General features: G+C 45.1%; 1 protein-coding gene across 1 annotated transcript in view; it reads left to right on the top strand.

The window, feature by feature from the left end:
* Positions 1-13,694, top strand: part of TRAM2 (translocation associated membrane protein 2) — a 79,737-nt gene that overhangs the window by 50,057 nt on the left and 15,986 nt on the right. The window contains exons 3-4 of the mRNA XM_004044187.5: positions 10,375-10,484; positions 10,990-11,106. Coding sequence (XP_004044235.1) covers positions 10,375-10,484; positions 10,990-11,106 — 227 coding nt within the window. The remainder of the gene's footprint in view (positions 1-10,374; positions 10,485-10,989; positions 11,107-13,694) is intronic.

The raw sequence follows: 13,694 nt of genomic DNA, 5'->3' as shown, positions 1-13,694 counted from the left end.
TTTTTGTCAATTTAACAGTGGGTTTGTTGAAATTGTTATTTTTTCTGTAAGTTAAAAAAAAAGCCTTAATTAAAAAAAATTTTTTTGTATGTGATTCTTGAGAGATTATTTTTTCTTTATAGCTCTCAATGAATTTTAAAAAGTTCACACCTTCCCCTAGCTGTAAGCATTCTTCACGTGAGGCAGCCTATGGAATGCATGTGTCATGCCCAGGCGATGTTGTATGCAGAAGCCACAGAACTTTGAAGTACAGTGGAGTCTGTAGTATGTGCCTAGCACCTAGGAATCCTTGTATATTTCTTTCTGGAAAGCTACAGGGAGGGTTACAGCTTTATAAAAAGGAATGGTGCATCAAGAAAGCAATGCAGGCCGGGTGCAGTGGCTCATGCTTATAATCCCAGCACTTTGGGAGGCCGAGGTGAGCAGATCACTTGAGGTCAGGAGTTTGAGACCAGCCTGGCAAACATGGCGAAACCCAGTCTCTATTAAAAATGCAAAAAAATTAGCTGGGTGTGGTGGGGCACACCTGTAATTCCAGCTACTCAGGAGGCCGAGGCACAAGAATCGCTTGAGCCTGGGAGGCAGAGATTGCAGTGAGCTGAGATTGTGCCACTGTACTCCAGCCTGGGCCAAAAAAAAACCAAACAAACAAACAAAAAAAAGCAATGCAGAAACCTGGGATCTTATCAACTTCTCTTCAGCCCTTCATTCATGTTTGCTACATTGTTTTATGTCATGGAAGTATCCTTTCTTTATCTTCCTTCCTTACTATAAAAATGGAGAAAATATATTACAAAGCATGCATTGTGGGGTTAAAATGGTAACTCTGAAGATCTGTCAGATCTTTAATTCTCTGGCGCGCGCGCGCGCGCGTGTGTGTGTGTGTGTGTGTGTGTGTGTGTGTGTGTCTGTGTGTATTTCCTAGGACGGCCATAACAAAGTACCATAAACTGAATGGCTTAAACAACAGAAATGTATTGTCTCACAGTTCTGGAGACCAGAAGTCTGAAATCAAGATGGTGGCAGGGTTGATTCCTTCTGAGGGCTGTGAGGGAAGGATCTGTTCTAGGTCTCTCTTGGCTTGTAAATGGTCATCTTCTCCCTGGCTCTTGTCATCACCCTCCCTCTGTTTGTGTCTGTCTCTGTGTCTAAATTTCTCCCTTTTTAGAAGACCACCAGTCATACTGAAACAGGTCCCACCCTAATGACCTCATTTTAATTTATCTCTGTAAAGACTCAATCTGAATTAGGACTGCAGGCTAGCTCTGTCACCCAGGCTGGAGTGCAGTGGCACAATCTCGGCTCACTGCAACCTCCACCTCCTGGGTTCAAGTGATTCTCCTGCTTCAGCCTCCTGAGTAGCTGGGATTACAGGCACCTGCCACCAAGCCCAGCTAATTTTTGTATTTTTAGTAGAGATGGGGTTTCACTGTGTTGGCCAGGCTGGTCTTGAACTCCTGACCTCGTGATCCACCCGCCTCGGCCTCCCAAAGTGCTGGGATTACAGGCCTAAGGCACTGCACCTGGCCCAAATATTTTTTAATGGAGGTACAATTCAACCCATAACAGCCTCTGTGTGTGTGTATCTATGCTTATGTGTCTGAGAACTATGGTGATGCTTGTAGTTAAAACACCACTGGTCACATCTTCTAGGTTGGGCGGCCACAGAGGGAGTAGGCCAGCAGCCTGGAGAGTGGGGCAATGCTGCCCTTGGAGGCTGCTTGCCCCATGCCTGTCTTAAGCTCCTCTTTTTTCCCTGCCACCTGGGGGAGTGGGGCAGGCCTTCAGGGTTTAATGAGTGCACCTTCTGTGTGATTTGAAGGGGTATCAGGAGGCAGAGAGGCCTGATGGGGAGCTAATGGATTTGACCCTGGCATCAGTAGCACAGTTGAGTCCTGGCCCCACTGCTGCCTAGCTGCAGGTCCTGGGGGCACAGCGACTGCTCACCTCTACGCCTCAGCTGCCATGTCAGTAAATGGAGATAATACCCGGGATTACTCTGAAGAGTAAATGTTCCCATGAGAGGTGCTCAGTATCACTCATGGATAGAGCAAGTGACTCTTCTGTTCCTTTAGCGTCTGATTGTTTCTGTTGGAAATAGGCATAATACTTTCATCTGTTTGCATAGCACCTTACAGTGTATAGCTCTGTGAGAAAAGGTAGATGGTTTTATCCCATTGTTCAGAGGGGTTAACTGAGACAGAGGGACCCTGGATCATATGACAGACAAGTGGTGGCTCCAGAAGTGAGCTCCAGGTCTTTTCATGCCCATTCTCGCTCCCTATGGAAGAAAAAAAAAATAGAGCAACAAGGTAGAGAAGAAGATACCACTTTATCTGTACAAAGCAGGAAGAATTTGAAGACTTACTTAAAAATTGTTTTTTGAATAGAAATACATTCACACAGTTCAAGTATAAATCTGTATTAAAACACTTTCCTGTACAGCTCTAACCTAGGTCAAGGTTTTTTGTACCAACTGAACCTAGACCAAGATAGAGTATTTCCCACTTCCTAGCTTCCCTGTGCCCCATCCAGTCCATGACTACAGAGGGAGAGAGTCTTGTTCCCACCGTGCCCTCCGTCCCTTTCACACCCCTACTCCCTGTGGGCAGTCCCTGTTTTGTCTTGTGTACCTCCCCGCCGCCCCAAGAATTTCTTAACTGGCAATCCAGAGTTGCTTTATGCAACTACAAATGCATATTTTTCTTTCCTGCCCTTTCTTACATAAAAGATGGAATACTATATGCTTCTTCTGTACCTGGCTTTTTTCCCCACCAAATAATGTATGCTAGATATCATTTCATATCAATATGCAGAGAGCATCACCAACTTTCTAAAAATGTGTTTTGAGGTTTAATGCAGCCAAGTGCCCATGTTGATGAATTTTTACATATGTCCACACCCGTGCAGCTCTAGCCTAGATCAAGATACAGCACCCCAGCTTCCTTCTGCCCCTTCCAGTCAGCACCCCTCCTAAAGTAACTGGTATTCTGATTCATAAATCTCCCAGTTACAGTTTTACCTGTTCTTGATTTCATTTCTCTCTGATGTTTTTAAATCGCTCTATTGCTTACATAAATATTTTTAAAATTTTTGCTGGGTCAGCATCACCTGGAGGTGTAGTTAAATACAGATTTCTTCTTTAAGTTTCTGAGCCAATAGGCCTGGGGTAGGGCCCGAGAATGCGTGTTTTTAAGCTCACAGGTGTTACTGATGCTATTGGCCCATGGCCACATGTTGAGTAACCCTGGTGTATTATAACTATATCTACCAGTTCCCTATAGATAAAACAACATCGGTTGTTTCCATTCATTTACCATTAAAAACAGTGCTGTGGTGTGTAACCTTGTACACATGTCATTTTGACTGTAGCAGGTACCAGCTGCAGGATAAATTTCCAGAAGTAGAATTGCTGCATCGAAGGATTGATGTGTTTGTAATCTTAACAGAAATTGCCAAATTGCCCTCCAAAGAGGTGGTACCGTTTTACATCCCTGCTGGCAGTGTGTAAGAAAGAGTCTGTTTCCCCACAGCCTTAGCAAGAATATACTGTCAAGCTTTGGATTTTTGCCAATCTGATAGGTATGAAATGGTATCTCAGTGTAGTTTTAATTTGCATATCTCTTCTGTGTAAGGCTGAGCATTTTTTTAAATGTATAACGGCCATCTTTTCTGTGTTTCTTTTTTCTGTGGCTTGGCTGTTTATATCCTTTGTTCATTTCTATTTGATTTTTAAAAATCCTTTTATTGTGAAATTATAGCAACTTACTACATATTAGCAAGATTAGCCCTTTGTCTCTGATCTGAATTGTAAATATTTTCCCCAGGTGATCATTTGCCTCCAGATTTTGTTTGTGGTGGTGTTTCCATATCTAATTCTGGATTTATATATAGTGTAAAAAATTCAAAATAATACGAAAACAGAGTTGGCTCTTGGCACAGAAACCAATAGAAGAAAATTTTACAAAGCTAGATTTGCAGGGCTTCGGAAAGAAACTGGGAGTACAGTGATGCTCTTTAAACAACTAGCTTTCAGACAAAAGAAGAAGCTTCTAGGGCAGATGCCTGCCCCGGCTCACATGAGTTCTCAGAAGCAGATGGGATGTCAGTAAGAAGTGGACACCAGCTCAGGTTGTGCAGAGGAGGTCAGAGACCGCACAGTGGGATCCAGACAGGATTGGGAAATGTAAAGGCAGGCAGGAGAAGCCGCTTGCAGGTGACCTCAGAAGGAAACAGGAAAATATCTATTAGTCATAGGAAACGGAGCAGGAGGTCAAGCAGAATGTGACTCCCCAAAAGGGACAGCTGCTCACAGAGGTTGTCAAAACAGCCAAGATTCTGATTATTTCAGGTCTCTCTTTAAACTGTAATCAAAGATAAGCAAAGCAAGTGTCACTTTTGATGGGAGGTGGGATAACCCACTACAGTAGGAAGGTCATTATTGAAGGTGCTTTTTCCCAAAGCTAGATTAATTCCTACACTAGAGCATATTGGCGTACTCCATAGGGTTATATAGGAAGAAGGCTCATAGAGTATTGGTGTTGGAAAGGTATCAGGGGTCATGAAGGTTGGAGGTTACAAATCTGTGGCCTGTAGTCAGAGTTGGCCTACAGATGTGTTTTCTTTGGCCAGTCTGGTGTTGGCCCATGCAGTGTTTTTAAAAATTTCGAATTAGTCACCAGCATTTTAAAATCAGATGATTTCACGTAAAGATTTTTCTTTGCTTTTGAAACATTGGGACTCCAGCCACTGGGTTGCGCCTCTCCTGTAGCCACAGTGGCTGAGATGCGGCTTCGCCACTGCCTCCCTCACCCCTGTGGGACACAGTGTGGGGTGTGCCCCTCCTCTCTAGTGTGTTCCTGACATCGAGGCTGCCAGTTACTACCGTTTATCTCAGTTTTAACGTGTATTTATTTTAGTAAGGTTAAAAGGTCAGTGGATATCTCTTAAACTTGTTTCTCTCAAAGTGGAGATGTGAAAGATAGACCAAGAGGGTGATATGTTTAAAGAAAAGCAGTGGAAAGCATATTTCTCTGTGGAAGTGAGGAATATGACCTGCTTAATGCAGTGGGCCTCTGTATTGAAAGCAGCTATCTTAAGACACCTGGACCACCTGGCTCATTTGTGCTCCCCCCGGTCCCTGTAGGCGTTTTGTTTTGATCCAAAATCAGAGTCACCTCTCTGGCCTCATAGGCCAGAGATGTGCTGGACTTACTCTTCTAAAAAAATAGAATAGATTATTGCCAAACGATTGCTGTTCTTTTTGAGAGCTCATGCACGACAGGGGCAGTCTATGAGAAGTGGGAGCTCTAACCTGGGTCGTGTGAGGATTTTTATTTATTTATTTTTATTTTATTTTATGTTATTTTATTTTGTTTTATTTTATTTTATTTATTTATTTGTTTTTGAGATGGAGTCTCTCGCTGTATCGCCCAGGCTAGAGTGCAGTGGCGCAATCTCGGCTCACTGCAAGCTCCCCCTCCCGGGTTCATGCCATTCTCCTGCCTCAGCCTCCCGAGTAGCTGGGACTACAGGTGCCCGCCACCACGCCCGGCTAATTTTTTTTTTGTATTTTTAGTGGAGACGGGGGTTTCACCGTGTTAGCCAGGATGGTCTCGAGCTCCTGATCTCTTGATCTGCCTGCCTCGGCCTCCCAACGTGCTGGGATTACAGGTGTGAGCCACCACGCCCGGCCTTGTGTGAGGATTTTTATAAGCATTAGTGGCAACCAAAATTTAAAAAGAAAAAAAAATCAAAAACATCAGTTTGTTTATAGGCATCTGGAAGGGGACAGAGGTCCAACCTCTATAGTTCTGTGAAAACAGGGCCAAACCAATTTATTACTACGTTTGCACCAACCTACTACTTTCCTCCTCTGATCAAAAGTAGGAAGATAGGGCTGGGTGCAGTGGCTCACACCTGTAATCCCAGCACTTTGGGAAGCCAAGGCAGGTGGATCATCTTAGGTCAAGAGTTCAAGACCAGCCTGGCCAACATGGCAAAAACACATCTCTACTAAAAATACAAAAAAAAAATTTTGCCGGAACTGGTGGCCTGCGCCTGTAATCCCAGCTACTTGGGAGGCTGAGGCAAGCGAATTGCTTGAGCCTGGGAGGTTGTGGTGAGCCAAGACTGCGCCATTACACTCCAGCCTGGTTGACTCTGTCTCAAAAAACAAAACAAAACAAAAAGTAGGAGGATAGCAGGTAAGGAGGGAAACCATGGAGATAATTTGTGCGAATCAGAATATAGCTTTTGATTATTTGTGTATGAAGCTGTTCCTTATGATTGTAGGAGTAAGAGGTCAGAGGAATGGTATATTACCAGAAATGGAGCTGTGATGGGGTGAGATGGGGGGCTGTGTTGACCTTGAGGTGGCATTTGGTGGCTGGGTTCTAGGAATGAGGAAACCCAAGAAACGGACTGTGTCCCTTAACTCTGTGAACTCTTTCCTCATTCACTTTCCTTGCTTATCTCATGAGATAGTTAGGATGATCAGACGAGATAATGCATGTTGCAGAATTTTAAAACCATGAAAGAGGCTATAGAATATAGGTACTGTTCCAGAAGGAACTTGAGAATCAATCCGCATAGCCAGCTGTTAGCTGGTTCTTTTGATTCCGTCACCGAATCTATCCGACGCCCATGTCTTCTCTGATTGCTCTGCCTGGAATTCCCACGGGCGCCTTCTGACTGCTCTCCTGGCTTCCAGCCTTGCCACTCTAACCCATTCTCCCTGTGGCAGAAAGAGAGGTCTCTATGAACATGTGACGAAAATCCTCCAGTAGCTCTCATTCCTTTAGGGTACAGTCCGCATGTCTTGCCCTGACCTCTAAGGGGTCCTTCCTGATCTCCCACCTCTGCAGGTCCCCAACCTTCTGCTCCACACCCCCAGCCTTTAGTCCACTTCAGAGCATTGACACAGCTGGCTGTTGTTGTTTTTTAAATTGTAAAATACACATAACGTAAAACTTACCGTCTTAACCATTTCTAAATGTACAGTTCAGTATTGTTAAGTGCATTCACGTTACTATACAACCAATTTTCAGAACACTTTTCATCTTGCAAAACAAACCCCGTACCCATTAAATAGCACCTTCCCATTCCTCTCACTCCCAGCCCTTGGTAGCCACCATTCTGCTTTCTGTCTCTGAATTTGACTAGTCTAGGTAACTCATATATAAATCAAATCATACAGTATTTGTCCTTTTGTGACTGACTTATTCAACTTAGTCTAATGTCCTCGAGGTCCACCCATGTTGTAGCATGTGTCAGAATTTCCTTTTTCTTTTTTTAAGGCTGAATCATCTTCCACTGTATGTATACAGCACATGTTGTTTATTCATTCATCAATCCATGGACACCTGCGTCGCTTCCATCTTTTTGGCTATTGTGAATAGTGCTGCTATGGACATGGATGTACAAATATTTTATTGAAATCTGGCCTTCAATTACCCCAACACCCAGAAGTGGAATTACTGAAATATGTGGTAATTGTATTGTTAACTTTCTGAAGAATCACTATACTGTTTTCTGCAGTGGCTGTACCATTTTACATTCCCACCAACAATGTACAAAGTTTCCAGTTTCTCCACATCCTCAACAATACTTGTTGTTTTTCTGTTTTTTGCTTGTCTGTTTGCTTTTTCCTCATTGTAACCGTCCTTATGGGTGTGAGGAGATAACCTTGTTGTGGTTTTGATTTGTAGTGCCCTAATGATGAGTGGTGTTGAGTATCTTTCATGTCTTTATTGGCCATTTGTATTTCTTCTTTGGAGAAATGTCTCTTCAAGAACTTTGTCCCTTTTAGAATCAGGTTGTTTGGTTTTTGTTGTTGAGTTACAGTTCTTTGGCTGCTGGTGTTTAAGTGTACGAGGATGTGGTGTGTACCCGCTAAGCTCCAAGAGGGCAGGGGCTGTGCCCACCTTGCTCACTGCTGTCTCCCAGCGCCCAGCATGGAGCCCTTGTGCGTGGTTCATCAGCCAATGAGGATGCATGTGCGCAGGTCTCAACAGCAGAGGAACACGAGTCTGTGTTTATTTCTGCATTCATTCTAGTTTCAAGAAGCATTTCAGATTATAGTCATATTTCTTTGGAACCCTAGTATTTGGGATCAAGAATGGCAGGTGACCCTCGTAAAGGGCTTTAAAATGGATAATCTAAGGTCTTATCAGGTACTGTTTCACTGATTTTTGGACTGTGCTTGTTTGGTTGAGTATAAATCCCATTATGCCTAGTAAGGATGATCTTGATGATGAAACTGTGTTTAGTTATTTTATAATTTCAAAATATGCAGCCACCTAATTGGTCTCTTTATGAAGAAGGCAAGGAAAATGTAATCCTGGCGTCACATGTGGTAGAGCGGAGAGGCTGGGCCATGAGTCTCCTCTCCCTCATCTTCGTGTCTTCTCCTCGGGTCTTCAGTGCCTGACTCCCCATCCTGGATCCCAGCCCTTCGGTCCTCAGTGGCCAAGGCTCATCAGCTCTCTCTCACTGACAGCCCTCCTTCTCCCTTCCTCTCTCTTCTCCTGCCTTGATTCAGGCCCTGTGGCTTCTTACCTGGATCACAGGAACAGCTTTCTAACCGGTGTCCTTACCTCTGGGCATGTTCACTGCTGCCAGAGTAAATGTTCCGAAACGCAAATGTCATCATTTTCCTGTTTAATTTGAATTCTTCAATATTTCCACGTTGCCTTCAGGATAAAGTCCACACCCTTTTACATGGCACACAAGGCCACGCACAGCAGCCCGCCACTCACCACGGTGACCTCCCCTCCGCCCCCAGCAGTCCAGCCGCAGTCCCTTCATTCTTTGTGGATGCTGCTTTCTCTGGGTAGGATGCCCCTCCTACTGGCCTCTCCTGCTGGTCCCCGAGTTCCAATGCCGTTCTGTTCACCCTGACCAGTGAACAGTTTACCCACAACCTCCACCCTAGCCAGAGTGGGGCCCTCGCCTGCTGTGGCTCACTGTGTGTGCCTCTTGGGAGCGCTGCCTGTCTGTAGTGTAATCGTACATCTGTCTGTTAGTCTCCCTGCTGCACTGTATGTTTTCCAACCGGGGGTGGTGTCTTTTATCTCCATGTTTCAACAGTTAGCCCAGTGCCTCTCACAGAATAGGTCTTTGTGGAAAGGAAGAGGGAGAGGAAAAAGGAAAGTTTGTCTGATTTCAAAGATCATGTTCTCTCTGTCCTCGCCACCTCCTCCCACCCCCTCACCACTGCCCACCGTTACATTCTCCCAGTCTAGGGTGGCTGAGATTAGGGTGGACTCCCAGAGTGACCCAATCAGCTTGACTTTGTTCCCTGGCCACCCTGAAACAAACTGAGCCTGGCTACCTTCTGGTAAATGCATCCCAGCAGTGAGATGACTCATGTGTGTGTGACTCAGAGCGAATGCAGCACAGCTGGAGAGCAGCCATTTGCCTGGTGGAGGTGGGGGTTGCAGAGAGCAGCCCAGACCCAGGCACATGGCCACCAGGCTCACAGCCCCGCAGCCTGCTGCCCACTGACTGGAGCAAGGATGCAGATTCTCCTCTGTCCACAGGCTGCAATGGCAGAGTTTCACAAGATTTCTATACCTGGGATGTTGTCTAATTTATTACTATTAAGTTGTACTTTAATAAGCCACCATTTATTGCAGACTTACTGTAAATTGTTGGCACTGTTGTAAGCAAATTATCTCATTTGATCCTTGCACTAGCCCAACAACAAAAATTATAGCAAGTGCATATATAGCACTTAACTATGTGCCAGACACTGTTCTAAGCACTTCGCATTTATTCATTTAATTCTCATAATAAACTTACTGTGCAGGAAATGTTGTCCTCATTTTTCAGATGAGAAAACTGAGGTACAGAAAAGTCACACATGGAGATACCCCTGGGTCACATAGGACAGAGCTGCAATACAAACTGAAGAGTCCAGCTTCTGAGTCCACATTTAGCCCTTACGCGGTGCTTTCTTGAGAAAGCGTAACTATAGTCCCATTTTACAGGGGAGGAAACTGAGGCTCAAAGAGGTTAGTCCTTTATCCACAGTCACACAGTTAGGGAGTGATAGAGCCAGTGATGGGGATTGGTGGTCTCTAACCCTGGCTCCGTTATAACCACTGTGCTCTGCTGCACAGACTCAGGAGATACTGTTAACGACAATACAGCCATGCACTTGGTTCTCCTTAGCCACCTCCATTGGTGCTTCCAAGTGCTAAGACCAGAGGGTGGGCAGGATTCTGGGGCAGAAACCTTCTTCTGAGTCTGGAGCTATAGCAAACGGGTAGCATTTGATGGCGCATTTCGCCTCCCATCTCATTTTAGTTTTGGGTCCCGGAGTATTTCCTTCCCCCAGGGATGCTGATGGGACTTTTATTACCTCCACAGACAGTGAGACCGTGCACTACCACTATGGCCCTAAGGACCTGGTCACAATCTTGTTCTACATCTTCATCACCATCATCTTGCATGCTGTGGTTCAGGAGTACATTTTAGATGTAAGTGACATGTCTGGATTCTGAGATCAGAAGCTGGGGAGGTGCCTTGGGGTGGAGGACCTGGCCTTGGAGGAAACTGCAGCTCTGCACCCATTCATCCTCCAACTTGCTTGCACTGGTTGGGTCTATTGCCTGGGCTTCCTTCACCACACTTTGGTTTCTGTTCACAGCCTCCTTTAATCAGCACATGGGACAGCAGTATTTATTACACAGAGAGAAAGCTGTCTGGAGATGGTGTCCTTATGGGTCTGTGGCACACTGAATAATTGGGGATATTTTCTTTACATGTAGGCTAGAGACATTCATCTTGCCACTTTCTCAAAATGCTTGCCTTAGACCAAGCACTGTATGCACACAGTAGGCTTACACCAAATGACTTGGATTATGGCCAGCTGCAAACTTCTAACGATGTTCAACCCTTCTGTGGGGAGAATACAAGAGTTTGAAACCTGCCCAATATGGATACATTTGTATATTAATATGAGGGGTTTTCTTTATTCTTTAGAAAATCAGCAAACGGCTTCATCTCTCCAAAGTCAAACACAGCAAGTTCAATGAATCTGGACAGCTGGTCGTCTTTCATTTCACCTCGGTGATTTGGTGCTTCTACGTGGTGGTGACGGTGAGCCATTCTCAGGACTGCTGAAGCAGGAGAGCTCAAACCAAGGGGCAATTCCAGCTCTGGGATTGCTAATCAAATGACTGCAAAGGACCCCTTGCTCTTTTTCTTTTTCTGTTAAGGGGAACAAGTTTCTTAGAACCTTCTTAGCTTCTTAGAACTGAAACTATGTTTGCATCCTCATGGTATTACAGAGAGATGCCATTTTATAGCTGGAGAGAGTCATCTTGGCCAACAGTCACCACTTGTTATAATCATTATGCAATACTGCAGTAATGATACCATGTATCTACATAATACTGTATTGTTTTACAAGGCTCTTCTACAAACACTGTCCCATAAGATACATTTGATGTTCATTCTGATACCCATGTTACAGATTGAAGAGTTCCAAGCTCAAATTTTGCAGTATGCCTGTGGTTCTGTGGTTTTGAAACAGCAAAGGATAGTTTGGACTTGGAGATAGAGTTCCAAGCCCAGCTTACTCTCTGTTTTACTACCTTGGCCTTCTATAAACGAGGCCAGCCTCACTCTGTCAGCTCATCAAATCCTGTGAGAGTCAGTGCTGTTTCAACAAATGCCTGCAGGACCAGACAATTTTCCCCTCCTTTCTACGTAAACAGACTCTTATTTCAAGCAACCTTTGATACAGCAAAATTCCCTCATAGGAAGGAATGTGGATGGTCCTTTGGAGTTTGCTGTAACAAGACCTTGCCTGTCCTGCTAGGAAGTATTGAGTTAGTACCCACCACCACCTGGAGCTCTACCTTCCTGTAACCTGGCCCCCTGAGAAATCCATGCCTGGGTCTTGGAAAATTCAGCAACCCTGTGACCTCTTTAAGATTTCCTTCCCGGCCTTCCACAGATCCCTCACTTTCTTCCTCTTCTTTCAGTGACAGTGATGGGCGCTCTCATCACAAGGAACTCTGTCTCCAGAGTTGAATGTTGAATTCCTATTCTCAAAGCCAGAGTCAACGTGTCCTTTTGTACATTGTTTTTATTCCTATTATCATTTCATCATAGAGCAGCTTTCCTAAGCAGAACACTAGGAATTTTAAATGAGGGGCCCAAGACTTCTGTCCTCTCAGGCAAGGCTGTCACAGTCCCAGGGGCAGATTGACACTGTGTGAACAGTGCATCCCTGCTGTTGTGCCATGCACACAAGTCCCTAGACTTCCAGGTTTCAGACCACACCCAGTCCCTTGACGTTCAGTTCATGCCCACCCCCGGAGGCCTAAGCTGCTTTGAAGCAGAACAGCCTCAAGATACCAAAGACGCCGTTCAGGAGAAGGATTGCCTCATCTCTGAATCACTTTTACCCTTTCAACTTCACCCCCAAACATTCCACCCCAGCTGTGACACGTGGCAACCAGATTTGGAGGCTAGAGCCAAGTTGCTTAACACGCCTTCCAGGGTGTGAAATGCTCAACAGCTCTGTCTTTGCCTCTCTCAGTTCTTCAAGGATTTGAACATGATGCTAATTAGTTTGAGAGCAAATAGGCTTTTCTTGGGGAGGCACATAACAGTTTTTTATTCTGGGGAGAGCCAGTTCCCCACTCAACATATTCAATAGGCACAGAGACCAGGGGACCACGGAAAGCTCCAGTGACCCCCGCCCCCCGCCAACTCTTCCTAACAACATTTGACTCCTTGCCCTCCTCCGTTGGAACTGTGCTTCCTGGAAGGAAAGTGATTGAAGAAGAAGAGAGGTAGTTCTGTAAAAGGCATAAAAACAGCTTGTTTTTTTAAAAAAAAAAAATTTTTCTGTTATGATGCAAATTTTTTCATGACTCTTCTTTCTCTCACTCTCCACAGTCATTTCATCAGCAGGTCCTGCCAGCTCTGCCTCCCAAACACATTGAGACTGTCTGTTGCTTTCTGCCTGCACCACCAACCCTAGTCTAGTGACCCTTGACCAGGGGAGATTTGGGCCTGTAGGGGACGTTTGGCAATATGCTACTGGTATCTAGTGGGTGGAGCCCAGGGATGCTACAATATAGCGTTTAATGCACAGGACAGCCTCCACAACAAAGAACTATCTGGCCATAGTGCCAAGATTGAGAAACCTCGATCTGTATAGTCCAAGCCACCATCATCTCTTGCCTAGACACTAAATATCTTTTTTCTAGAAGGAGACTGTTTCCACTCTTGTACCCTCCCACCCCAATCCATTTTCTGCTCAGCCAGATGGATCTTTTAAAACAGAAATAAAACTATACATTCCCGTGCTTAAAAGTCCTATCACACTTGCAGTGAAATTGTTTTTTCCTCCCCATTCATGTGATCTGGGCCCTGCTGATCTTGCTGGTCTCATCTCACTGGCCACACCCCCACTTTTGGCCTGGCTGTTCTGCATCCTGGGCTTTGTACTGGTGATTTCTCTGCTCAAGGGCTCCATCCCCTGCCATCCCATGGCCAACTCCTTCTTGCCATCCAAGTCTCTGCCTAAATACCATCTCCTCAGAGAACCCCCCACCAATTTGCATTTTCTGCGCTGTGCCTGTTGCTGGTGCTTTTCTTGATTGTGTATTCTCGTTTCTCCCACTAGATTCTGAGCTGCCTGCTAGCAGGCACCGTGCTCACTGCTGTAT

The sequence above is a fragment of the Gorilla gorilla genome, chromosome 5, assembly GCF_029281585.2.
Source record: "Gorilla gorilla gorilla isolate KB3781 chromosome 5, NHGRI_mGorGor1-v2.1_pri, whole genome shotgun sequence".
NCBI classification, from domain to species: Eukaryota; Metazoa; Chordata; class Mammalia; order Primates; family Hominidae; genus Gorilla; species Gorilla gorilla.
This window is presented reverse-complemented; position numbering and strand designations above follow the sequence as displayed.